Source organism: Strix uralensis, chromosome 6 (assembly GCF_047716275.1).
Source record: "Strix uralensis isolate ZFMK-TIS-50842 chromosome 6, bStrUra1, whole genome shotgun sequence".
In the NCBI taxonomy this organism is placed as follows: domain Eukaryota; kingdom Metazoa; phylum Chordata; class Aves; order Strigiformes; family Strigidae; genus Strix; species Strix uralensis.
Window position 1 is genome coordinate 35014093 of NC_133977.1, and position 27540 is coordinate 35041632.

The 27540-nt window shown below is 44.3% G+C and overlaps 1 protein-coding gene across 1 annotated transcript; it reads left to right on the forward strand.

Annotated features, from left to right (window-relative positions):
- The first annotated feature begins 5853 nt into the window (after window positions 1-5853).
- SCTR (secretin receptor) lies at window positions 5854-25958 on the forward strand. The gene is given in 15 exon segments (XM_074872328.1): window positions 5854-5916; window positions 5918-5974; window positions 5977-6081; window positions 9849-9975; window positions 13661-13771; window positions 17740-17843; window positions 18135-18232; window positions 19212-19344; window positions 20536-20689; window positions 20781-20841; window positions 21386-21455; window positions 24212-24303; window positions 24399-24537; window positions 24720-24761; window positions 25782-25958. Coding segments are annotated over 15 exon segments (1533 nt in total).
- Window positions 25959-27540: the final 1582 nt, after the last annotated feature.

The window sequence follows — 27540 nt, forward strand, 5'->3', positions numbered from 1 at the left end:
TGTAAACAGACTTATATTAGCAAAGGATTCCCTGTGTAATCTTATCAGTCATTTAAAGTGACGCTTCCATCATCACTCACCAATTTTAATAACAGACTGCAGTATTCCTCAAACGGCTAATACAAGATGAATGTTTATGTGCCAAGGTCATGGAATCTCTGACTGATAGATGATAGTCTTAAGCTTTCCAACATACCTGTGTCTACTGACGTGACTTTGTTTGTTTGGTCGGTTTTTTGTGCAAAGCCACCAACAGAACTCTGGGGCTGTGAAATCCCGTTTCCCTTGGAGGCAATGGCAAAACTCACCCCGAATTCCCTCAGGCCAGCGTATCACCCTTCTTCTGTCAGCACTCGGGCTTTCTAATCCCTTTGTGTCTCAGAGAGCCCCTAGCACACCTCGCCACCCGAAAGGGATGCAGTTTAATGCCATTACAAACTGCGTGAGACTTGCAAAAGCATCGACGTGCTCTGGGAGCAATGGAAAACGTGCTTTTAAGGTCCACTTTATATAATTAGGCGAGCAGAGTTTCTTAGCGGGCAGAAGGGCTTAGAGCTCCACCACACGTACCCCTGCCGGTGCCACATCCTCCTCAACCTCCAGCCCGGTCGGAAGGGACCTGGACGTCCCGCCCCTGCCCCTTTGGGCCTCTGCGAGCGATGCGCCGCGCCACAGGCCGAGACAATCCCCTCGACCCACGCGTCCTCCCCGGCGAGCCCCTCTCCTCCCCTCGCAGAGGCGGCCCGGCTCGGCCCGGCTCGGTCCGGCCCGGCCCGGCCCGGCCCGGCCCGGCTCGGCTCGGCTCGGCCCGGCTCGGCCCGTCCCTCACCTCAGCGTCGCGGCGGGCCGCGCCGGTTGCTAGGCAACGGGGCAGCCCAACTGGGCCGCACCACTCGCGCCTGTGGAGGGGGGGTGGTGCTGGAGCGACCCGCCGTGCTCGGGGGCGGCGATTCAGCTGGCTCTGACGGCAAAAGTGCAAAAAAAAAAAAAAAAACAAAACGCCTTTTTTTTTTCTTGTAAGCGTCGTTCTCAGGATCCACAGTGTGGTCGCGGACACGGCAGCGGCGCTTTTTTCTTTAAAAGCATTCGTTTATTAACACATAAATTGTTCTTCCTTGATAAGGCTCAAATAAAGGTTCTTCTCTGGGGTGAGGCGACCCAAAGGCAGCCGAGATCGTGCAGCGTCCATTGGGGCTTGCAGTGGCTTAAAACAGACTTTGAAAGTTTCATTACAATATTTTTAAAAAGAGACCATGTCTTTTACCACTACTGATAAATTCTCACTTTTCAGTATTCACGAACAGTCCCTTGAAACATAATCCTGAAAACATCTTTCAGTATATTGTTCTTACCACTAATAACTTTCTTACTTTTACCTCTGTGTGTACAGGAGTAAAAGGAAAGCACAATTTTCTTCTTTTTTCTTTCAGACGGGCGATCCAGACAGATTAATGAGACTGAGAAATGCTGAACTAAACACAGCAGTGTTGCTGTCTTGGGTAGACAGAACCTATTTTGCTGAAGATACCCTGGCATCCCTTATAAGTGTTGTCCCAAACCTGTAAGCCCTCCAGACTCCCAACAGAGTTGGTGGAGGAGCCAAAGAGAAACATTTCCGAATCACAGAATCATCAAGGTTGGAAAAGACCTTGAAGATCATCCAGTCCAACCATTACCCTCACACTGACCATTCTCAACTACACCATATCCCTGAGCACTATGTCAACCCAACTCTTAAACACCTCCAGGGATGGGGACTCCACCACCTCCCTGGGCAGCCCATTCCAACACCCAACAACCCGTTCTGTAAAGAAATGCTTCCTAATATCCAGTCTAACCCTGCCCTGGTGCAACTTGAGGCCGTTCCCTCTTGTCCTGTCGCTTGTTACTTGGTTAAAGAGACTCATCCCCAGCTCTCTGCAACCTCCTTTCAGGTAGTTGTAGAGGGCGATGAGGTCTCCCCTCAGCCTCCTCTTCTCCAGACTAAACACCCCCAGTTCCCTCAGCCGCTCCTCATACGACATGTGCTCCAGACCCTTCATCAGCTTTGTTGCTCTTCTTTGGACACGCTCGAGTAATTCAATGATTAACACAGAAGAAATCTGCACTGATACTCTGCATTAGGCAACATCAAAAATAAATTTGAGAGTATTGGCTGCCCAGGACCCTTCTGCCACGGGTGTATTATGTTTGTCTTGGGTATGCATGTGTGTTTGGAACAAACCATGTTCATAGCCCTGCTGGCTTTTTTCATGATGTCTTAAATATAAGCTTAATATAGAAAGCCAGAAACATTTCCAGAACTTTTTTTTTCCTTAAAAATACTTCTCTTTCAGTTTTTCTAACATAGAGGTAAAATGTGACCAAAAGTAGTGCAATGCTCAGTTTGAATAAAAAAGGAAGGAAGAACTTCAGATCATAAAATTCAGCTCCCAGAACATAGTTCTCATACTTAATGAAAGGTAATGCTGTTGATTAGGAAAAAATGATGCCTACACCCTTGATGAGGCTGGGGAGAGATGCCCAGTGATAACAGCATTCAAGCTAGGCTTAGGAGAAAGTTTGGGATCAGTTTCTACACTGGCTTCATGTGAACTCCAGCAGCTCACTACCCCACCATTTTCTGTCGGAGCAGGTCCTCACCTCACCTCTGTATGTGCTCCGGGGTGCTACATGGCTCTAAAGGCTTGTAACTCCTCAGAGAGGCACCTAAAGCACCTCCTGCCTGACAAATCTCCTGTCTCAGCCTTCCCTTCCTGGGCGCACGCACCTCCTCCTCGTAGGTCCATGTGCGCAGCTATCCGCCTTAGGTGGAGCTTTGACCTTTTCAAACATCGGGGTAGAAAGCAAGCTAGCACTTTTCCAAACTATCCATCCACCTCAGATGAGTAAACAGACTAAGGCAGACAGTTTATTCTCCACCCAACAAACTGGGGAGATGGTTGAAATTCTTTTCTCTTGCAGAAAGGATCTGCCGGACAGCCCTCGCAGGGCAAGGGGAGATGTCTCTGCAAAATGCTACGGTTTTTGTATGGCACGGTTTGGCACTGAAAATAGACTTGCCAGCTCCAGAGCTTAATCACAGTGTCCCACGCTGAGCTTGTTTAAGTCTATGGGTTTGCTGGCTTTTTTTTTCTGTTTCCAAGAAAAAGACCATGGGAACATAGTACAGCAAATAGCATGTTAACATATTTCTCCTCCCACAGAAACCCAATTTGCATGTACATCTGCCTGTTTGGACAGTGATAGCTGAGTGTAAACCAGAATCCATCTCTGCTTCCACATCAGAGAAGCTGAATATGATGCACTTCTACAAAAGCACTCTGTCAGGTTTCCTGAGAAGTCGCAAACCAGTGGAAAAGACAGGTGAAAAGAGGGGATTATCAGTCAACAGATCTGCAAATTTCCTTGGGAAGGCTAGTATAAATAAAGATTGTGAACTAGGGTTTAAATAGGTGATCCTCACCTCAGTTTTATCTCTATGTTCCAAATATCAGATGAAAATGTGTGGCCTAATTGTCAAGCTGTAATAGAGGCATTGCAAACAATTTAATTATTTAGCAAAGGAGGGACAAAAATGAATTATTAGACTGCAGCACTAATGGAAATTTAAAATATTAATAAATAAATATTTAACATCAAAGTTGGTTAGTGTTTGATAAGTAAACAATCCTACAATCAGAGTAATACAAAGCAAAGTAATTTCTTTTATTAACTCCTAAAGTTACAATTAAAAGTCTTTCAAGACTGCATGAACAAATTCTGATGTTTCATTTCTGGTTTAGATTACAGACTGGAAAGATATTCCAGCTGTGACAAATTTAGAATGGATATACTGAGTAGGAATGAAGGTAGCTGCACACAGCCAAGTGCAATGCCACGTTGTTTAATTAAACAAACGCCTCATTCAAGGATATGTGAATTCATGTTAATAATTCTCTGTAGTCTGCTGGTGCTCTTAGGTTCCTCAACCTGTGCTGCCTGTCCTGCTGCACTGACATCTGCTGCGCCGCGAGTCAAGCAATGGTTTGCACAGGTGAGAATTTTCCAAGTTTTATTTTGTATCCAGCTTCTTTCAAATGCTCAGCCTGCACATGAATATAATGGGAGGGTGACAAAATACTAGGCTCTTATTCACACCATTGGTGTTTAAATCCAGCGTTGTTTCTCTGAAACTCCTGGGCATCCATTGCCTATATCAGAAAATGCCCTACATTCAGAAATACGTTCAGGATCAAAACTCCCTCGATTCCACAAACGCAAGCAAGAGCGGTGGGTTTCAGGGGAAGCTGTTACAATATGAACAGAATAATAAAATATTCCTTGAGCCAAAGGAAGAGAGAGAATTATTTGGCGCCCCACCAAGATGATGCAGCATTACCAATGTGGTTTCTTCAGACTACTGTAATGACATTGTCTGGCTCCCTCTCAGACCCCCTTTTAACAATTTGTTTAATCCTTTGACCAATTTCAACCAAACTCTGTGGGAAAGCAGAGCTCTTCATGAAATGAAAGTTACTACAAGTTTAGTGCCGACAGGGGCAAGGAACACTGAAAGATTTGCCCTTTGCAAAGGAAATGATGCTGTGGGAGCGTGGCAGCTGGGCAGCCAGCACATGCAAACCAGGCAACTGGGAAGGACAGATGTGGCATGGAGGCAGAGCAAATACTGCTGCTTGCCTGAGTCCTGCTCCGGGGGTGTGGGGAGAGATTAGGGTGGTGTGTAGGGAAACAGAGAGCACTGCAATGCAACAGTCCTAAGAGCACATATAAAGATAAACTGGAGTTACTGTGGTCAGAATGAGCATGGGAGAGGGCAGCACTCACTAGGAAACCCGGATTCCTTCCTTGGGCTGCTCAGTGGATGGCTTGCTTAATCCAATGACTGGATTTTCAGTGCACAGGTAACAAGCCTTATGTTTTATGGTCACAGATATTGTCTTTACTGGTAGATCTGAAGAACACCTGTGCTCTGGGCAGCCCTCATCATGTTTGACCTGTCTAGGGTGATGGGTGGTGGTAAATTGAAATAGGTGGTAAAAGATATTTCGAGACAAGCTGAGGACTGCAGTGCTTTGAGAAAGAGCACTAGTGCACAGTGCAAACTTTGGCTCTTTTTTGAAGCTATATTCATTATTGTGCTACAAGTGAACCTGGCGAACAAGGGTTTGGAGCCCCTGCCTTGGCAACTGGGAGCCCACACCGAGGGCAAGCATCTTGCAACGTATAGCAGGATGAAATGCAGACTGGCTGTTTCTCTGGATATTGGATGAGAGGTTGAAGTCCAGGGAGCATTTAGAGTCCTCTTTGGAAGAGGTGGGAAGAGCAGATTCCCTGTTTGCCCTTTCTCTTGTGCCTACCCCAGGCTCAAAGTTGTCTTCAGCTCTAGCAGCTGTGCTCGCCTGGGCTTGGTGGGAGGCGTGGGTAGATGGCTCTCTGCAGCAGGCTCTGCCAGCATCCTGATTTCTGGCTCTCGGGGATGTGTGCTCGCTGCGGGAGGCATGTGCAGAGCTGTTGAGAGCAGAAGCAGTGCAGGCAGCCTGAATCACATTCTTCCAACTCTGTTTCTCAGCAGGGCACTTATTCCAGGGCTGTATTTCCCCTTGATTGATTACCTCTGCCTTTGTGGGGCTGACATCTTACACGGGAGTCCTGCTTGGTCCCTTATCATGGGAGCATGAGGAATGATCATTCCCCAGCGACACCCGTTGATAACAGTGAATAATAGCCGGGAAGGGAGGCAGACGATAGTAGGAACATGCTCAACAGAGGTGCTGTTATTCTTGGGACAGGAGGCTTCTGCAGAGGAGGAGGAGAGCTTGGAGGGTGGACGGGGGGGTTCTGTCACTGCTGATGCTCTCTAGGGCTCAGAAGCTGAAGAGAAACATTGGCTAAGGATGGTCAAAGCTGGGAAGGAAAAAAAGCAAGGAGGGAAAGGGATGAAGTGAAAGGAGCTAAGAGCCACGCTGGAGAGCGTACAGACAGCCCGGTGACCTCTGATGTGCAAGGGATGAAGGAAACAGACTGTGATTGACTATGTGGACCATCTGGGTGATCATCTTCTGTATTTCAACTGTCCTGGTAGGTGCTCAGAGCTATTTATTCCCAATTGCATGGAATCACATGTTGTCTAAGTGCACCTCTATTCCATGAAGTCGTGGTGTCTTTCTTTAAAAAGGTCTGTGTGGAACCTGGGATTTTTTTTATTTTATTCTTTCTTCTGCTGCTTCCTGCACTAATTGACAGTGGCCAGATGGCTAGATACTGGATGCCTCAGTTTCCCCACCTATATAAAACATCAGTGTTACTAACCTGCTTTGGTAAACATAGCAAGTTCTGCAGTGAAGGAGAAAAGACTTGATGCCATTTAGAGAAGCTTTGCTGATTTACACCAACAAGCAATCCCCTAAGGGGGAATGCCCACCACTAGCAAAGTCTCCCTTGACTCAGACTGAAGGAGTGTGAAGCAGTGTTTGACCCACAAAGTTTGGTTTCTTTGCTTTAGCTTTATCACTTTACTGGGAATTTATGTGGCAGACTGTCACTGCTGAGCTCCGGGCGCTCAGACCAGCCGGGAAGAACAGCTGAACCTGGGCTGTGATCTCCAGGTGCTGCTCAGCTTCTTCAGATTTTGAAAGCATATAAAATCAAGACTGAAATATGTCCAGCCTGGGTGTGAGAAGCTGGGAAATGATCAAACTCTTAGCAAATGTGAAAAATCACTGTTTCATTGCAACTAATGGAAAAATCAATCTATTTTTTCCAGCAGGGGATTTGGTACAAAGTCTGAGAAAACCTGAGCTCTGCCTAGACACTTTAATTACAGAGTGAATGCAATCTGTAAAGTTTTTTGCCTTTTGATCATCTTCCACAATAAAAATAGTGACTGTGATGGTTTTCGCATTATTTTGGTTTCTTATTCTTAGGTACTACCTAAAGGACCCTGTAAATAGATGTCATTGCTCAGGGTGCCACTGAGATCATCTCCTTCCACTTGTTCTTTTTCTAATCCTCAAAAATACCTATTTTGATTTTGCCAGGGATCTTTTGTTCTCCTTTAAATCCTCTCATTAAACTAAACCCATTTACTTTCAAATTAAATGGCTGTGAATTCTGTGGCTGCAAATATTATTTATGTTAAGTAGTGTTTAGATCCATTCATTTCACAGGTTAAAAACTGTAATTGGCTGTTGCTATCCATATCACAGACTGCAGCTTTCTGCCCATTCCGGACATCTAGTTATCACAGCTGTTTCTGTTTGGAATGGTTTTGGTTTCATACATTGTCATAGAAACCACACATAGAAGAGCCCATTTTCCTCCTTGATTTCAAGGCGTGGGGGCAGGCTGTTTGCTCCCAGCTGTGGACGGTAAACATGAGCGAGACCAAGCACAGTTGGTAGCAGAGTGAGGTTATCTGGCCGTGGCATGGGAAGCGGGATTTCGTGTCGCTTAGCAAACAGCCTCACCAGACCTGCGACAGCCCTGCTTGTGCCCGGTCTGCCCCGTCGGTTGCCAGCGTTGGCGAAGACTGACTCAGGGACAGTGTTTGTGGAAAACAAGGTCTTTAAACCAGCACCTGGAGTTTCTCTGCTTTCTCTGGGTTTAAAATTCTGTTACCTGCACATCTATTACAAGGCAGCAGTATCTATCTGATCAGAAGAATAGGGTGGACATCACTTGGTGGAGTGAAACAATAATTGTAAGGCATTAACTACACCATATTCCTTCTTGAACAACACATTTCATGTAAGAAAATAATGCTGTACTCATTCTAGCCATAAAGAAATAACGGCTTTAAATCTCTTTCTAAACCAAAAGCTTTCTTAAGACCTACATTTCTTAAAAGAAAATGGTGCCTACAAGATATATAGCCTTTTCTAAGGTGAAAAATTTTCCTGTTTCTGAGATCGTTACTAACGTGATTGCTAGCATTTATTTTTACATATGTTCAGTATCATCTTGAACAACTGGCATGCAGACCAGGCCTGTTCTGTTGGCCACTTCAAATGCTCTAGCACTAATATTGTTTTTTAATGCATTTTCAAGGCAACTTTTGGACAGAGATACTACAGCAAAAGTATGTTATAGGTATTAACTGTCACATTTGTACTTGTAAACTCCGAACTAAATTACTATTGGTAATCAAATAGATAACAATAGAGAATGGTAAATAATGCACGTTTTTAAAACCTGTCAATATTTAGAAATTATCAAAGTCAACCTTCAGCTAACAACTGAAACTGCTAAATGCAATTACATTTCTTTAGACAACATGTTACTCCAGTCAGACACTTCTATTTTTTTCAAAAAATAAATGGATTTTAAAAATCTATTTTTTTCAAACATTACATGGATTTAAAATGCATTTAAATCCTGGCATCAGAGGATAGTTTATTTCATCTGAATTCTTTGCATGTGTGATTCCAGAAAACTCATTACATTATGCAAAACCAAGTGGGTTTTAGTTTATTTATTTTGTGATGCACAAAGGGAGAAAAATGCTGAAGTTACCACAACAGACCAGTTAGATGAGGCATGATACACTGCTGAAAGATCAAACTTTGTTCAGAAATACAATACCTAGAATACTTCCAGCAGAAATGAGTGGAACTATAGTTGCTGACGTCTATTACGCTAAAATTTAACTGTAGAAGAGTAATTGTGCTTATTACAAGGTTTTCAGTGATCATTCTTTCTCCTAAATCTAATCTGAAAGCAATCAGCAATGCTACAAGATTGATTAGGTTGAGTAGTAATATGATGCTGCTGGGTTAACTTTTCCTGCACAAAGAACATAAAAAATTCTATCTGATACTTTTCAAATAATACATCCTGATGACTTGCTTTTAATATTTTAAGTATGTGTGTATATACACATGCATATAGATATATGTACATATACATTCCATAGTGGGAATTTATAAAGATTTTTGGTTTTGTTCATGAGGGAGGAATTATCTAATTTATTAAAATGGGAACCTGTTTATATTCAGTATTTTTATTGTCAAAAACAATAGAAACTGGTAAAATAATAAAAATGTTAAAAGTATTTTTTAACTACAAGACATAACAACTGGGATCTTGTCCTGCAAATTATTTTGCAATTATTTTTACTGCCTGCCATTTTAATGGTCAGTAGTAAAATGTTTGTTTTGTATATTCATTTTGGTCCAGCTACATGTAACATAAACACATTTAATTGCTACTTCAGGACTGAGTTAAGACTAACATTTCCACACTGCTTTGTGAGAAGCATCCTTCTGGATGGGGCAAGACCGGAAGGTGAGAAAATGACCTTAGGACAAAATACCATCTAGATTCTCAGAAAAATCCTCTTTCAGGTTGGCTCCTGCAGCTTCCTGGTCAGTAGCAGTGAAACAGGCTTGGGTGGTCTGCAACTAGCAGACATATTTGGATCACTTTTGCCTAGGAAAATGACCTGCCAGGTCTATGGTTTAACACTGCCAGGGGCAAGAAATTAATTTTATGTTGCTCTAGGAGAGTCCAGCAGTGCCCTGGATGCTTCTGCAGTGTTTTGGAAGAGGATTCTGCTCATGTACTTAATTTGGCATAATAACACATTCATCTTTCTCAATAACAGTAATGTCAGAAAAAGGGAGAAGGCAGAAACTCAGTCTGTGCTTGCCTGCTGCTACCATAAAAAAGCAGACTTAATTAGGAGAATTGACTGTATTTCAAGGAAATTGACTGTATTTCAAGGAAATGTTGCCCCCCCGTCAGTTGATAGGGTTGCATGAGGAATGTGAGCATAAGAAGGGTAAATCCTGTAGAGGGGACATAGGTTTTAAGAGGAAAAGTGATTCTACTGCTTTTAAAATTTGCAGATCAGAGCTGTCCCGCCTGTCTGTGACCTCCTGAGCGTCCTGAAAAAGGAGGAAGAAAACTGTGCCAAGACTCTGTCCCTGGAGGAGAAGAACAGAACGCCCGAAAACGATCTGCTCCTGAGCTCGGGTAAAGGCTGAATGAATGTGCACAATAAAAACTGCTCTCAAGTGGGCTGGGTGGCCTCAAAATCAGATACCGCCACATTTGTTCCCATATGAAGCACATAGCTTGTATACATCTTTCATTTAGGAGCAGAAAACCAGTTAAGATATGTTACAATGCTCCAAGAGTGGGATTTTGACTTTACTGTGACAGCAAGTCACAGAGGAGCCTTCCAACTCAGCTGCTCAACTGCAGTCCTCACAACTAGGGAGCACGTCAGGAACAAAATCTTGCAAATTGCAGAGGATTCGGAATTCTTCTCATCTTTGACAAAGATATTTTTATAAAGTCAGCCCAGAAAGTGCAAATTTACTTAACTATATTTGCCTTCAAAATCAATGAATACCAGCAGCCAACATTTAAATCATGTGGCTTGAAGGTCCTTGTTGCTTCCTCTTTGCTTTAGCTTACTGTCACATAACAGAGCTCTTGCATTTCAGAGTAGATTTATCATTATATAAAGGAGTTTTTTGGCCTGGGGAGGTCTTGTGGTACTGAGTCCTCATCATATCATGTAGACATCTTTCCTTTCACAGCTGAGCAAGTACATTCATGTGCAAGGGGTCTCAGAGAGATGACTGCAAGCAATTATTGAAGCTTGCCTATGAACCGAGTGTTAGCTCCCCCAGGCAGCAGCTGGGTCAGCATCTCACAGAGTACGTTGGATGGAGGCAACAGACGTGACTATTTTTTGTGCATGACCAGCCACCACCACTAAGGATGGGTTTCTGTCATTCACAGCATCTTGCAGACTGAACTGTTTCTGGGTGACTTTTGTGGACCATGACATGGCAAGTTCCTCACCAGTGTGGAAGGTGAAGGAGCTCTGGTGAGATGTGCTGTGTGCAGGGTGTCCTGGCCAGAGATAAGCTATGGTGTGGAGCAAGAGTTGAGGTTTTTTCTTAGCTCAAAGCCTTCTTCTCTAGCAGAGGTTGTTGGAGACACAGAATTGTTTCACTATGACCTGGCCCAAAGGCAGAACTCAGAGGAAAGATCTATTGCCTGGTTTCTTAGGATGCCTCGAATTTTTCTCTGTCTGTTTTATCCCTGTGAGCCTTTCAGGCTGATGGGTGTGAGCACAGCTTCAGGGCATTACGCCCATGTAGGTACCTGTGGCAAGCTGCCAGATACTCCAGACTACAGATCTGTCTCATTGCATATAAGAAGTTTGATATGAATACATCAGTATTGTTTGTTTCCTTCCCTGGTGCCCTTCACTGAAGAGAAGGGTGGTTTGACAACCTATTTTTTTGCTTTGATTCTGTGACATGGCTCTAATGTTGAGCTCTGCATTTCCTTTGCACCAGAGCTCCGAAGATGCAAACAGTTAAACTTCACAGGACCGTGCAGGTGTGGACCAGCACTAACATTAGCAGGCAGTACCATTTTGCAGATGGTCTTGTTTTATCTCAGTCAAATAGTAGCACCTCAGCAGAGTTTTAAATTGGATCCCAATCTTAAAAATTCCCCCGAGGCCCTCTGTTACTGGAAACTTTTAGACAGGATAATTCTACCCTCTGTGCCCCTCTCCCCAAATCTACAGAGAGAGAAGTATAGGATTGTGTTAAATCTTTGAGAAAGCATTTCCAATGGCTGTCAAAATTGCTCTTTTAACACTACAAGTCAGATCAAACAAGGCATACTGCCATGGGCTCAGTGCAGCAGAAAGCTTTGAGCTGAAAGTGGCCAGAGTGACTAAGCCCCTCTCTGTCTCTAACTTTGCAAACACACCTTCTCCTGGCGGTGAAACCCCAGAAGAATAAACAGGGGTAGGATGCACATCTTTACCCAAGTAATGGTTCCCAAAGAGACAGCCCAGGAATTTCCTTCTGCTGGTCTTTACTCAAGAAGGGTTTGTTACCTTGGTAAATTACAGAGTAGTGCTTTTATTCTGGGGAATAATGCATCTGAAAATACCTCCAGCCTTTGATTATCTGCATGTCTGAGGTCTGTGTGCAGAAAATCCCGTACAGGGACTTCAGTCTGAAGAAGAAAGAAACAAAACTCTGGGAATTCAGTGTATGCCCTTGGTGGGTCATACAGGGAGAGAAAAAGGCGGCTTTGCAGGGTGTAGATCGCCTTCCATATCCCATCTTTCCTGCACCTACCTCAGAAGCTTTGACTGGTGCAGGCAGGAAGAAGGGCAAAGCAAGGGACAAACCTCCACGGTGCTCACATCTCTGTGAAAATGGCACGAACACACAGGATTAGTTGTGGGTGAATCAGGCACAAAGCACCTGAGCAGTATAAGGAAAAAGGGATTCTGCCCTTGTGATACTATTAGCTTGGAAAAGGGAATTACATTAACATAACCCAAATCATGCTCTTTTTTTGTGCCTGAGCAAAGATGGGATAATTCTCTCTGGTGCAGGGAGCAGGGGAGGGAAGCTACGGGAGGTCTGGGACCTCTGGTCCTGGTAACACCATGTATTGCTGCTGGAGGAATGCTCTATTTGCTACTTGGAAGAGGTCCCAAAGAGCACAGGGATGTCAGGGAGGTGGTGCTGTGCTCTGCCTCCACCCAGGAGGCTCTTTAGCTAGGTAGGGGTGGCTTACACCAGCTTTGCACTGTGAAAAATGACAAGAAGCCCACCTGCAGGAGGAATGGCTCAGCTGGTTTTTGTTTTCTCCTCCTGGGCAGAGACCATTTCCACATTGCAATTTTGCCAGGTTTTTCTGTGCACTGAGTCTGATTTGGGGGCTTTATGCCAGTGGTGTTGGCATGAAGGTTTGATAACCCAAACAATGCAGCACAGATAGGCATAAATACCACCCAAGGTGATGTTTCATTTGCCATTAAACTGTTGGTTTGAAGTAAATGGCTACCAAGTCCTATAAACATTGACACAGGGAAGACACCAGAGCTGAGGTGCTGTGGCTGTGAAAAGCTCTGTATTTTCAGACACTAGGACTGTTGTGCAGGAGGAAATCAATACATTTCTAGAAATGTAAATATTTTTGTCAGGCTAATGGAGGCTGGCCTTATAAAGCATAAAGCATTTGAAGAGAGCGCTCAGCACTTCCTCCCCTCGGCTTTCAGTGAGTGCGCAGGGCATTCGGCATTGATACTGTTCCTCTCTTCCCTTTCCCCAGTATCATTCTGAAGCTGTTTAAACTCCTAGTCAAGTTGTATCTTTTTCTGTTTACAAAAGGATTATGTAAGGAGAACATCAGGGTGACTCAAAGTAGAAGCTTTAGAAAGACTGAAAAGTGAGCTAAAAAATTCACATCTGGTTTCCTTCATCTTTCCAGGGCCATTCAATAGTTACCAGAAGACAGATGTGTAGCCAAGAGCCTGATGCAAAGTTCACAGTGGCCTAAGTTGCTCTTTGTCTGGCTAGTAGAGACCAGTGGAATCAAGGACCAGAATGGGACAGGCCTGAAGCTTGCTGGGACTTGTTTGAAGCAAGCAGGACCTCTTCTGTCCTATCCAGGCCTTGACAGGTCTCAGTAGGACTTGCTCTGTTTCATCCAGCTTGCTTTTCAGAGTACTGAGCATATTTGTTTCCATAGCTGCCTTGGTCCTTGGGAGGCATTGCATGGTGTTTCATTGCTTGGAGATGTTACATAGTGTTTCGTTGTTGGGAGAAGTTTCGTGGTGTTTCATCACTGGGAGATGCTGCATCGTGTTTTGTTGTTGCCCCCCCAGGCAGATGTGCTGGAATGTGGGATAACATGAGCTGCTGGCCTTCATCAGCTGTGGGACAGACTGTCAACGCTCACTGCCCTGAATTCTTCCAGATGCTGACTGGGAAAAAAGGTAGCACTAAATATATATAATGCTAATATATATAATACTGATAGATATGCTTTTCTTGCCCAGGTGTTTTTTATTAAATGTGCTAATTACAAAGATGCCACTGTCAGATCTGAACTGGAAGTGAAATTGTGTCTCTGCTTCTTTTAAAGACCAATGGTCACTAAGCAGCTCCATTTCCAACACTAAACTAAATGTGGGAAAGCCTGGAATTAAAGTAGTAAGATGTTTTAAGTGTTTATTTTTCTTAACCAGGTGGAGAAAAGTGCAGGAAGTAAATGCTATCCTGAAAAGCAGTTTTTTAGCACGGTTTGTTAAGGGTAAGAGTTTTCTCCACTAAGGCTCCGTGTTTCTGTATTTGTCTGTCTTTCCCCTTCTAGTAACTCCTAGAGCCAGATGCTGATCTCAGATGAGATTGACAGGGACAAAACTTTACACAGCATTAAGTTCATAAAAGTTTTGGCAAAACAGCCAGCCAGGTAGGAGGAAAAGATCCAATTTTTGCCTCTATCAAGAGGAAATCTGCACCGGGGGTTCATCACTTGTCTGTGACAGGCTCCACACAAGTGGCATAAATTCATGGGAACTCAGGTTTCATGGCTCACCAGACAACTTACTCAAAAAGAGAGAAGCTCAAGCAACGTTTGTTGTCTTTTTTTCCTGGGACTTCTAAAATAGAAATTAAGTGAAATTTATTCCCAGTATGCTACAGTAATCATGAGCCATTAAGTCGAAGTTTCTGCCTGCTTTCTGTTCATTTCTACTTTTCAGCAATGCCCAAGAAATGTGCTTACCTTTCTCTTTTTTAGTTAATGATTCAAATTGGAAGAGGGTTTTGCATTCTTCAGTTATAGGACACGGATTAATGAGGTCCAGTACTTACAGAAAAGTAGACAGTGTTGATTAGACTGGAGTAACTTGTGGGAGGAACGGGAGACAAAGTATTAGATTGCCTAATAAAGATAGATAAGTCAGAGGAGAAGCACTTAGCGCTCTTTAAATAAAATCAGACATGAGCCATTCAGATTAAAATAAATACCGTGCTACTTTCTGTACACACAAACGGTAGCTGCCATTGAATCCTATAATCTGGTTTAAAGACAGAGGATAAACTACACAAAGACACAGATCGCTGAAGAAATCATCCATCTGGCATGCGCTCACAGATCTTTAGAATAGTGATACCGGCCCCTAAACGCATTAAATTAAATCCCTGCTGGTATAGCCACTAGGGGGAACTGCTCCCTGCCTCTGGCCGTCGTACCGGGGAGGAAAACAGGAATTTGTACATCCAAAGGTCATAACTACATCTCAAATGTGCATTGCATTATCTTGGAGATAGTCTAACAGCTTTAAACTTTAGTTGCCCTCCTTATCGAGAAGCTGAGAGCTGAACCACTTCTGATAAGCAATAATCAGAGTGACAGTGTTGAAAACAGAAACCCAAGACATGGTCCATTGGCATTTGCATCTTATTTCGGTCTCTGCATCTGGCATTTTGGGTCAAAGTCAGCAGTAGTTTATTCTCATTCTCATAGCCACATTCTTCTCTGATTTTATACTGTGGTTGGCTTGTGACTCATGCATTTAATTACCGCTACAGTCGTTGTCCTGTTTGAAGCAATTTTGCAAAAGAAAAACAGAGCTCTGTTTGCTTGAAAAAAAAGCCAAAGTTTTCTCTCCTGACCACTTACAGAGCAGAAGGGCAGCCATGAATGCCAAAGACCCATACGTTAAGGAACGCAGATAGCTCTGATCTTTGACCAAACCCTGGTCTCCGTGCTGTTGAGCTTTGTGCTGACATCTAGACTTGCATTTGCAGCCCAGACTGTCTGGCCTCTTCCCGTATAACAAATCAAAGAAACAAATAATTTGGAACCAAGTAACATAACTGAAGTTCACATCCAGACCTGCACATTGTGTCTCAGGCAAGAGATGAGGAAAGGTGTGATGACTGTGGGGGTTCAGGGGCAGAGGAGAAGGCCACATCAGATGGCCCCAGTTCCACGGCCATTCCTTTAGCCAGTGTTCCCCCTTGCAAGCATGGATTGATGGTTAGACAGACTGCAGACCCCAAGTCTGCTCTGAGTGGGGCATGCTGCAGTTTTCTCAGTGTGCATGTCACCCATAAGCAAGTAGCATTGTTAAAATTGTGCTCATGTCCATCAATATGCCCTGTGTAATCTCCCATGCTTTGCATATAACGCAATCACATGCACACACCAACACAGAACTTCACTTCTTCTTGTCTGATCTACTTGGACATCCTCAGGCAAAACCCAGTTACAGGCATGTTTACAAGCACAACACTCTGCTCTGAGTTAAGTACATGTGTCTTAATAATTGAAGCTGAAGTAGAGAATTTGCCTCTGTACCACTCCCTTGCTGAGTGCCAAGGCAAATGGGGGAGGACTCTTTGGGAGAGCTGTTTCTCTCGTGTTGCTGCTGCACTGCAGCAGGATATAGAAAACCTGGCTTAAAAAACAAACCTGGTCCTTTCAAAGATGCTAAGCTGAAACAAGATGTTCATAAAAGCATCAGAATAATAGTCTGATGCTGACACACCCAGAGCTCTTCCCCGGTGGAGATCTCAGCATCTTTGCTGTGCCTTGCAGTTTTACAGAGGTGAGTTCAAATCAAGTGCAGACATGCCTCAGGTCACCAGAATTAGCCCAGAGGTATCAGGAGCCCTGACTGTCCTGACAGTCCCAGCAGGGCCCCAAAGAGCATAAACCAGTGACAAACACTGCTGTGTATGCATCTCCCTCCATTCCCTCAACACTGTGGGGATGTTTTGCAGGAACTGGATGCCCTAGAGTCCCCACGGCTAAATGTGTGGGCAAAAATAGACTTTCATGGTGCCTTCTGGCAAAGATTCTACTAGGAAGGGATGCTGATTTCAGGTGCTAAGTCCTTTCTAGTATTGCCATTACTGCAGCAAAGCCAGGATTCCACTACCTGTTTCTAAAGTGTGGCTCCTACCTGACAGATTAATGTGATTCAGACAGTGGGCAGTGGTTTTACTTCTTTGTAAAAGTTTCTCTTCTCTTCAGCGCATAACCTACATGCTTGCTAGGGTAATTTTCTTCCAATGAGATTATAAGGTGTGTGGGTCAGGACTTCCAACTTCCACTTTAGTGCCAAACATGAATATGGACATATTCGAACCTGTTGTATCCAACCATGTGCAACTTGCTGGGGATCCATCTCACTCAGCTTTAGGAGTCTAAAAGAAGTCAGATGTCCCAGGAGAAGTGGGTCAGACAAACTGCCCTCTGCGGATGTCTGCCTGAAAATGAAATTAATTCTGACAATGCCTCTTTTTCTCCACTGACTAGAAAGACAGCCATGAGGGACAGAGTTGGACTCAACCATTTAGCTTTCAGAAGTCTAACTTAAGTGAGGGGAATCCCATCCCAGCTTTTAATTCGCAAGCAAGCAAGGAAATCAACAGTGTAAGATAAAGCCCAGACCTGGCTGTGGGGACAAACCTTTTAGTTTTCATTTAAATATCACTGAAAATCTGTGACCATCTAAGGTTTTGTGTTCTCTTCGGACCATGACAAACCACAGTAAGGAGGTGTGAGCATTCCAGAAAGTATCAGGTTTGCACAGAGTATGAATCCGTGATTGAACAAGTCATGTGTTTGCTGATCTTGGAATACTGGCCAAGAAACACCAGATGTACTGAACAGTATTATTTATGTTGCAATTAAAAAAAACACATCCATCACAGTCATCCCTGAGTGGGCAAACAATATTATGACCCACACAAGTACACTGGGCAAGTATCAACATCGTTAGCTCAGCTGCATTTCACCTCCAGCTATGCAGAGTGCACTGCCTGGGGGAAAATATTGCCTTTGTTCTTGGAGCAACCCTACACATTGGTGACTGACCCCCGAGGAGAACAGAGATACAATTGGAAATGATCACACCTGGTTTTGTCTTTTTTTGTTGTTACAACACAGGTTTTGTGTACCGAAACTGTACGAGTGAGGGTTGGTCAGACCCATATCCAAGACCCGATATCGCTTGTGGCTACAACATCAATGACACGACAAATGAGGCAAGAGTGAGTCTGAGTGCCTGTGACCACAGATCTGCTGCTTTGGGGCTCCGGGGGAGGAATATGTGAAGGACAGACTGATGATGTTGTGATTTGACTCAGGTGGGGTTATTGTTACAGGTATTTTTCAGCATAAATGCTTCCTCCAAATGATCAGAATGGGTTGCTCAGGGTAAAACTTCAGTAGCTGATTTTACAATAAAATGTATTTGTTAAATAGGAGGAGACCCCTTTCTCTTGGTATGGGCTGATTTCTCCCAGTCACAGGTAAAGATGTGAATATATCTTCCCATGCAGCGTTCCTATTTCATGACTCTGAAGACCATGTACACCATTGGATACTGCACCTCCCTTGTGACGCTGACGATAGCCCTAGTGGTCCTGGTCTCTTTTAGGTGAGAAGAAGCATCTCTGGTTTGCGTTTGGCCAGGACTTCTGGTCATCTTAGCCAACACAGATCCTTCTGTTGGCTTTCAGGGCCAGTGAAAAATTGAAGTATTTCTGAAAACCTTCACAGAAATCAGTGAACAAAAATGATCTCTGAGTCTTGTCTCCCAGAAAATGTCAGGGCTGCTCCTTATATTGTGCTCTCCTGTCCTTTCCAAAATGTAGATGGATGTATTTTGCAGAGTGGTGTTTTCACCACCTCCCTGCTGAGGTCTTCCCATGACTTTGGTGTCCCTCGGGTAGAGTATCTTTCCCCCTGCTGTTCTTTTCCCCACTTGTGACTGTGGCTAAAACTTTGCTTTAAGTGCTGCTGTGCTGACTTCTGTGAAGGTGTTTCAGATTTGCAGTAGTGATTTGACAGTCGGCTTATCTTCACACATCCTTATAACCTGGAATTTGTACTCTACTGCTTATTCAGTGAAATTAATTTCCCTTACAGTAAGTGTCAGGGCGGCACCTCTGGGCAGAAGGAACCCCAACTACTTCGTAAACTCGTTTTCAGGCTGAATGGCTTCCAGACCCAGATTATGTGAAGCTTTAATACAGAAAACATTGCAGGCACAAGTGCACTGTGCAGGAAAACCAAATAAATCCACCCAGGTGTGAATAAACACCTTGGGTTCATGTTACTCCAGAAAGGAGAGGGGGAGGCTAGACCAAGCGTATTGGCATGAAATCACAATTCTTCTGGCAACTTTCAGCTTGTTTTAGTACCTGAGTGGAGCAGAGGTGACTTTGGCTTTTTAAGGTCTTCCCTAGGGTATCCCTCTTGGGAAATGCATTAGTCTTCCTTTCACAGACAGAAAAACTGTTCTTGATTTGTCAGTTTAGCATTAGTAAGGATTGAAACCTGCTGTTTACAGTCACAAGCTACCTGCATTGGCTAGGAATGTGACTTCACAGGATCTCTCTCTCTTTTTGTAACAGAAGACTTCGCTGTACAAGGAACTACATCCACATGCATCTCTTCACATCATTCATTTTGCGAGCCTCGTCCAACTTCATCAAGGATGCCATTTTGTTTTCCTCTGAAGACATAAATTACTGTGGGGCATACACGGTAACCCTCTGCCTTCCAGCTTGCTCCACACCTGTCTCCCAACAGGATCCCAGCAGTAGTTAGTGTGCAGGGAAGGAAATCTCGGTCTCAGCTTTCCATTCAGCATGAGGGTTTATGGGAGAGGAAAAGTATGCTCTGTTCCTTCTCTACTGCTCAGTCCTGCGTGTTGGTTGTTCCTGAGTGAGATTTACCCATCTGGGGGGAGGTTCTGCATGGGTGATGTTGGTATGAGATATGCCCAGACTAGATCATACACACAGAAACCCAGGTGCAGTTCCTCCCAGCTATAGATGCCTTTACAAGTATTGGAGCAGGGGGCACCCAGGTGAGTCTAAAGTAGGTACCCACATTCATCATCTTGATTACATTGACTAGATGGCCATAGAAGACACCAGGAGTTCAGCACATTGACCCAGAAATGCCTAAACATGGGTGTCTCAGGTTGTGAACACAGGATGCACCACCAGGGTGGAGATTCTTATATGGATTTTAGATCCTGGTAGGTGGGGCTGATAGGAAGAGTACGAGAACACATTAAATATTGATGATTTATACTGCAGTGTGAGACCTGGTAGTAAGACATGGGTTTGCACCCAGAGACCCTGGAAAAGGAACCTCCCAAATTTTGAATTGTTTTTTCCTTTTTCTTTTTATTGGCAGTAAAATACGTTGAAAACTGGGTGGGGGGAACACTAGAGATGACGTTCAATCCTTTAAACCAAAAGATAGGTATTGGGAAGGGAAACAAAAACAGGCACTTTTTTTTTTTTTTTAACCCCTCAGTTTTGCTGGATTTTTGTTGCTGAACAAGAACATTTTGGGCAAATTTTAACTTGTCTTTATCGACCCTTTTTCTTAGGAGAAAAAGAGTGACAAATACTTTCACATGCTTCTCTAGGGTGATATTAGTGCTACTGATACTAATAGGGTATTAATAGTGAAAATCCTCTGAGACAGTAACCCAAACCCATGTGTCCATGATATATTTGGTTCTTGTTAGTGAGGCAGTTGATTAATGCGTTTGTGAGTGCCAGCCCTGCTTTCTTGTCATGTGAACACCTTCTCAAGGCCACCCGATTAGTCCCCTAATTGCTATAAAATCTCTATTTCCCAAGATTTATTTACAGCTCACTCTCTGTTAGAAGGTAGATACAAACAGAGGCAGAAGCTAATTATCCTCTTTTTCCTCAGGCTGGGTGTAAGCTCACCATGGTCTTCTTTCAGTATTGCATCATGTCTAACTACAGCTGGCTCCTCGTGGAGGGACTGTACCTCCACACTCTCCTGGTTATCTCTTTCTTCTCGGAAAGGAAGTTCCTCTGGTGGTTCATCACCCTCGGATGGGGTACTGGTTCTCCTTTCAGTAAGAATAACTGTGGGTTTGTTTTGCCTTTGGGATGGACTTGTGGAGCAGTAACTAGCTTTTCCAATTGCAGGTGCCCCAACTGTCTTTGTGGTTGCATGGGCGACTGCTAGGCAACTCCATGAAAATATTGGGTAAGTTGTGTGGAGGGGAGGAGGGTGACACATCAGGGGGAGCATGCAGCCCCCCCACAGGCTGCTCCACAGGGTCCTGCTCATTTCTAACCACTGGCAGCCAAGCAAACCAACCACCATGCTGCTGCGGTGCAGGCCTGGGTCCTAGCGTGGGTGGGAGCAGAGGTCCAGCTGAGCAATCTGAGAAAGAGCCTCAAATTTCATTTGAGCATTTTCAAGGGCAGGGGGTAGCCTTCAAGTATGAATTCAGCCCATAATGTTTTCAGCATCTGTGTTTGACTTTCTGACCAGTGAGACTTTCTTCCTTTCTCTTCTCCCTTCCAAAATTTCGAACAGTGGTTCTACTGTAAGGGTAGGATACACTTTTGTTCCATGCAGGTGGACAGTTTTCTGTCAGAAATGTTGTACCGATAAGTGAGAACAGGAAATTAATTTCATAGAAGAAGGGAATAGGGGCCTATCTGAAGTGCAAAACAGACTAAACCTCTTTGAAAAGACACCAGTGTTTTCATAACTGACTGCACCTTCTCTTCTATTTTTACAGGTGTTGGGACATTAACACTAATGCCAATACCTGGTGGATCATTAGAGGCCCTGTAGTTTTGTCTATTTTTGTAAGTCTTTCCTGGGACAAGCAGATTCAAACTGTATTTTCAAATACTGTGAAGTCAGAGATCATCTATTCAACATGCCTTAGAAGTGTGTTAATGAACTGATCTTAGACATGTGCCTGAACTGGTGTGACACATGAATTACTGCTTAAGCAACTTCTGCTCAGCAGGATTTAGTCAGTGACTAATGCCCCGAAGCTAAGTTCACAAGGAAAGCTAGAGTGTCCTCCCAAGAAGCAAGAGCCTGAAGAAGATCAGGTTTCCACATCCTGTTGATTTCATATGAACTTGGCTGGCTTGTGGAAGCTTATTTTGGACTGTTTCAAGGAAGGCTCTGGAGGAGAAACGAAGTGGCTGTACATTTCAGTACAATTGCCTTTGTGTCTCCCGGTCAATGCCCCTCTCAGCAAAGCCAAAACCAATTTGATTTACATGACCATTAGCTTTTGTTTTCAACAATGAAAGCTACTCGCAGGCTGCAAGTGCTATATGTTAGTGGACTGCAATTATACTATTATGGCATTGCTCACTGAAATAAGGCATAGGCATTGAAACTCAGTACGAACCTGCCCAGTACAAGGCAGTAGTGATTTCAAGAACAGTTTGGTACATATAATACTCAGCACCTATGGTCTGAGCATTTGCTGGTGCTAACCGTCAGAGCCTTAGGTACCAAGGGGCTGGAGCTGCTTCTTGGAGATATTTGTTCTGCCCAACGGAGATGCCCTGGGGCAGACCACTCTGCAATCTGTCTGAAGCCCTAGTACAGAAATATGTGAACTGCAAGTTACTCTCAAGTAACCCGCTGACAGTCCATGTGGAACCCAAGAGCTGGTTGAGGTTTTCATGTTGCCAGTAGCTCCTAACTCCCATAACGTTTGCAAAACACAAACTGCAACACCTGCATGATCTCTTGGAAACCCAAGCGCACAGATGGTGTGTTAACGTTCTGCTCCCATTTACCAGTGAGCAATCCTTCACTCCCACAAGACAAGCAGAAGATCACACAAGTGATTCAGGTTCAACTTAACCAGGCCACAGCATTTATTTTTCTTAATGAAACATCCTTTATGCTCCAGGAGCCACTCAGCAACATTTAAATGCCAACAAGGCACAGGCATTCCGCAAGACAAAAAGCACAATCTTAATTTATCTTTTGATGGCCACCACCAGCTAGCCCCTTCCAAGTTTCCTCAAAATCCTGATCACATCTAGTTTAGTCACTTAATGCAGGAGCCGCCTGCATGACTCTGCCTCTTTACCTAGAAGGGGCTTATCCCAAGGCCATAGCCACAGACAACAGCCAGTTCTTCAGAATTCAGATCTAATCTCTTTATTCCTCACAGCGCACAGTCGTCCTTAGCAGTTCAAAGGGCAGAAAAGCCACACCGATAAACTCCTTTGTGCTCCTCGGCTAACATTCATTGCTGTGCTGCCCGCGGGCAATCCCTCCCAGCAGGAATCCCGCCGTCCCCCCTTCCCCCGTAGTTTTCATCAGCCAAAAGTCCTGCTCAGTCTACACGGCTCATGCCTGGGCTAGTGGGTTAAAAGACCCAGAATCCCCGGACCTGAACCTCCTATTTCCCTTAACACCCCCAAAATATTTCAGTCTTTCCTTTGTGTTCCCCCAGCTCTGCTCCTTTCCTCACCCATCCCTAGCTCCCCAAACTTCAAGCCCTCTCCATACACCCTCAGCAGCTCAGACCACGCAGTCCCTCTTCATCCAATAATTTAGGGAACCCAGAAACATCCTGGGTCTGTCCCATGTAGAGTGGACCCGCTTCTCTTAGGGAAAGACACAACCTCAGAGCGCTGCTCCAACACCCACAGGCACGTACAAGCCACCCCACGAAGAGGATGCACCGCTGTGATGGTGTTTCCAGGCATAGGGAAGGGTTAAGGGCCTGCCACGGTGCAGGGTGTTGCAAAAGGGCGGGTCGGTGGGCTGTGTGGGTGCAGGAGGAGCACAGGGCGATGTTGGGAGCCCTGATGGAAAGGGCAGATAAAACTGAGGTGGTTCCCATGTGCTACACGCCCATGTGCTACACGCTGGCTGTGGGAGAGAGGCATGTTCTGCCTCTCCTGCGACTCCCACTCTTTGCCTGAGGGTCAAATGAGCAGAAACAGCTATTGCTTCACCTTCACCCAAACTGAGCGGCAGATCAGCATTTTTACCTGCTACCCACTTGTATTATGGTAACACACTCTTGGAGAGGGGGGAAATGCAAAAGAAAGAGCTTCAGTGTTGGCTGTCTCCTATCCCCACTTTTAACTACTTTCTCTCCATCATCCCAAACCACGCTGTGTCTTTTGGCAGAGAAAAAATGGCATTTGCAGTCCCAGTCAGCAAGCGGTAGCTCCAGTGCTGCCCCTTTGCTGGCATCCAAAGTGGGGTCAGACTGCGCAGAGGCTGAACTCCACAGCCAGAACGGATCCTACAGATGTGCCTGGTGTCCCTTCCCTTTGGTGATTTGCCCGGATAACAAGTCCTGATTGTCCCCATAACTAAAGCTGCAGCAAACCAGTGAGGAAAGCAGCCAGCACCCTAGCTCAGGGTGGACAGGCAGACTGGAGAAGCAGGGACAGGGACTGGGATGGGGACAGGGACACGGGCAGGCCAGCTCCACCCCCTCTATTCTGCCTGCTCAGCCAAAACACCCCAAACTGGCTCTGCTGATTCCTGGCACTTACATAAGTGATGACTGAGCATTTGGTTTTGTATTTTGATTTTTTTCATGTTCTTCCTTTTGTTTTTTCAGATTAATTTCATTCTTTTTGTCAACATTTTAAGAATCTTGATGAGGAAGCTCAGCTCACCTGAAGGACGGAGCAGTGATTTCAACCAATACAAGTATGTCCCTTGCATCTTGACTTTATGCCACGTGAGCCCACCTGAGCTCCTCTTCCTCCTTCTACACCAGCTTTCCCCTCTGTTTTTGTTGTCAGGAGACTTGCAAAGTCAACACTCCTCCTCATCCCTCTCTTTGGGGTCCACTATATCATCTTCGCTTTTTTCCCCGAAGACACAAGCAGTGGCACAATGGAAATTCAGCTGTTTTTTGAATTGGGTCTTGGATCATTCCAGGTAATATTTGACAAGCTATTATTTCTTTAAAATAAAAAAAAAGGTACAACACACAACTCTGCAACAGAGCAGAGTCCCAATGGCAAAACCAAGCTGTCTGATTTCCCTTGGGATACCTCATCCCCATTCAAAAGCTGAAAATGCAGTTCTAATTCTGTGACCACATTTCTTTTATCTTTCAGGGCTTTGTCGTGGCTGTACTTTATTGTTTTCTTAATGGTGAGGTGAGTTTTGTGTATATAACATTCTTTTTTATTGCTCAAGCATGCCTCATTAATCAGTAGGATGCATTCTGCAATGAATTACACACTTTATCTGAGTGTTTTCTTCCCAGCTACCTAACGTCACTCGTGAAATACCTCCTAGACCTGGCAGGACTAAGTAATTGTATGCCAGATGCAAACTTTACCTCTCGACTATTGCAGCCCTTTCATAAATCAGATAGCATTATTACTGTCTGGGAAGGGAGGGTGGGAGTACCATCCTGCACATCGTCACACTGACAATCAACTGGTTCTGATGTATGATGCTATTATCCGTCATCCCAGGGCTGTTTTCTTTGCTTGACCCTTGGGAGGGAATTTACCAAAAGCTGTATCCAGCCCAAGTTTATTAGGACTCTCATAAGGTAAAGCTTTTGGAAGAGGGACTGTTTCCTTTGTAGTCATAAAACTTCCAGACTTATGGGCTAGAACTTGCACTCTGAAATGCTGCTGCTGGTAGAGGTGAGGGGAAACATTATCCAAACCTGGGAGAACCTGAGGTTGTTGGAAGGGAAAAAAACCCACATTAGTACATAAGATTGGAAGAAAAAGTAATTTTGAATTAGAGGAGGGGTTTGAAATACTTTGACTGATCCTTTAACAGGGTTCAGAAAAAGTTGCTTTGATAAGAAAATCTGCATTTTTTAGCTTTGAGTGCCAAAACATCCCATTTTTATAACTAAAATGAGAATCTTGGAACAAACCAAACCAAACACTTACTAAGGCCAGCTAGACTGTGTGAAGAGTTTCATCTGCAATTAAACAGAAAGGTTAACAGAAAATTGTGTGGCTGCAAAAACAGTATCACTAGGAGTGACAAGAAACAGGCTCTACCCTAACCCCTTAAACTGGGAGTTAAATAAATAAATTCAAACCTTGGCAAAGGTAACCTGCTCTCCTTTTCCTGTTATACTGCTCTCCGCAATGCAGGGCTCCAAGATAAACTAGGTGAACTAAGTATTTTGTGACCTTTCTACCTAGGTTCAGCTGGAAGTTCAGAGAAAATGGAGGCAGTGGCATTTAAGTAAACACTTGCGTCAGCATCTCAGCACCTCAGCGAGTAATGGAGGAAGTGGCTTAACTCAAGAGATGCAGATGGTGAGGTCGAGCCCACCAGAGCACAGGAGAACAACCCTCCAAAGATCAAGCGTGCTTTAACACTGTATGTCTGGAGGATACCTCCATGCTCAGATACACATGGTTAAGTCCCATGGACCGTGCTGGGAGTCTTGTGTATGTATCCAAAAGCGGGACTTGGCTGTAGATCAATGGTTCTTGAAGCACATCTGTTCATTTATATCCTGTGTAGCACCAGAGTTATTTTGCAAGGCAAAATGGGCCAAAACATCATGCTCTTCCTTGGGTTTCTGGCCACAGTCATTTGTGTTTCCACACCAATATTTTTCAGCTGCTATTTCTACCTTAAATGTGACCTTTCATTTTCCATGTGGCTCTGCAACATGGTCCAGGCTAAGCCAGGCTGGTGAGTTTTAGATGTTCTCTATTTCTTCTGCTGTTGAAGCTGGGTGGACATTCAATTTTGTACGATGGAGGTTACATGCCATCCACAGCCCATGGGTTTGAAATGCAAAATTAATTCATCCCTGAAATTTACCTAGATTCAAAGTCTTTCTGTTGTGGTGATGGATGATGGACACTGAGAACGCAAAGCACAGCTGAGCTCCTGTTTCCTCTCTGACTGCATATCTACTGCTCAGGTATGCTCCAGTGACAGTGGCAGGTTCAGGCAGTTTTCTTCCTTTGCCTCTTTTAACAGAGAAGACCTCAGAAATAACAGTAGTCAGTTTGGATCTTTGTTTCTCTTTGAAATGGTAAAAAAGCTATTACAGCATATTCCAAGGGTGGCTGAGAAAACTTTACTAAGATGGCTCTTTCCTTTAGTGTCTGTACCTCTGAGACTTGTCCAGCTACTCTTTGAAGGGAAGCAATGAAAGCCCTTGAGACATTTAAAACTTAATTGAACTGGACAGTACAAGGTACCTTGTGAAAAATACCATAGTCACTGCCAAAAATCTTTTTAGAGTCTACAATCACTCAGCGTGCTGAAATCTGCGAGACTGCGCACTGTAATATGCTGTCACAAGGTATCTAAGCTTCTATTACAGCTTTATGTTCTTAAGGATAAAATTGTTAAGCAAATTTCCCTGGTTTGAGTATGAAAGGGAGAAAATAATTCACCCAACAAATGCAATCAAGCCTCCTACTTGATTTTGTATCTGCATTTCCGCAGTTGGGGCAATGCCCAGTTTTCTTCAAGGGCAAAGATGACTGAACAGAAAGAAAGCAAGTGGCATTTATCATGCTTCTCAGTCCTCCCAATCACCTGCAAGACATAGGCAAAACGTGCATGGTATGTCAAATGCTGACTGAGCAGCATTCCCCAACTCTGCCAAAACTGCTCTAACAAGCTTTTATTCACACCAAAACATCATGGTACACTTCTGCCGTTTTACCAGAGGGCATACATGCAGAGAAATTCAAAGGATGCTTTCAAAGTTAAATTACCTGTGCAGAAGCAGGTTTCTAAGTGCTATTAGTACTGTTTCAAACCCTGAGAATCTTTTTTCACTGTCGGTGCTGACAGTTAGACCTCACAGCCTATATCCTCCCTGGCAAAGCAGGCATTGCAGGCAGCAGCACCACTGACGGCAGCCAGGTGAGGAAGGACACCTTGGCAGGAGGGAGGGTTTCACATTCACTCTGGCCTCCCCTGCCTGTT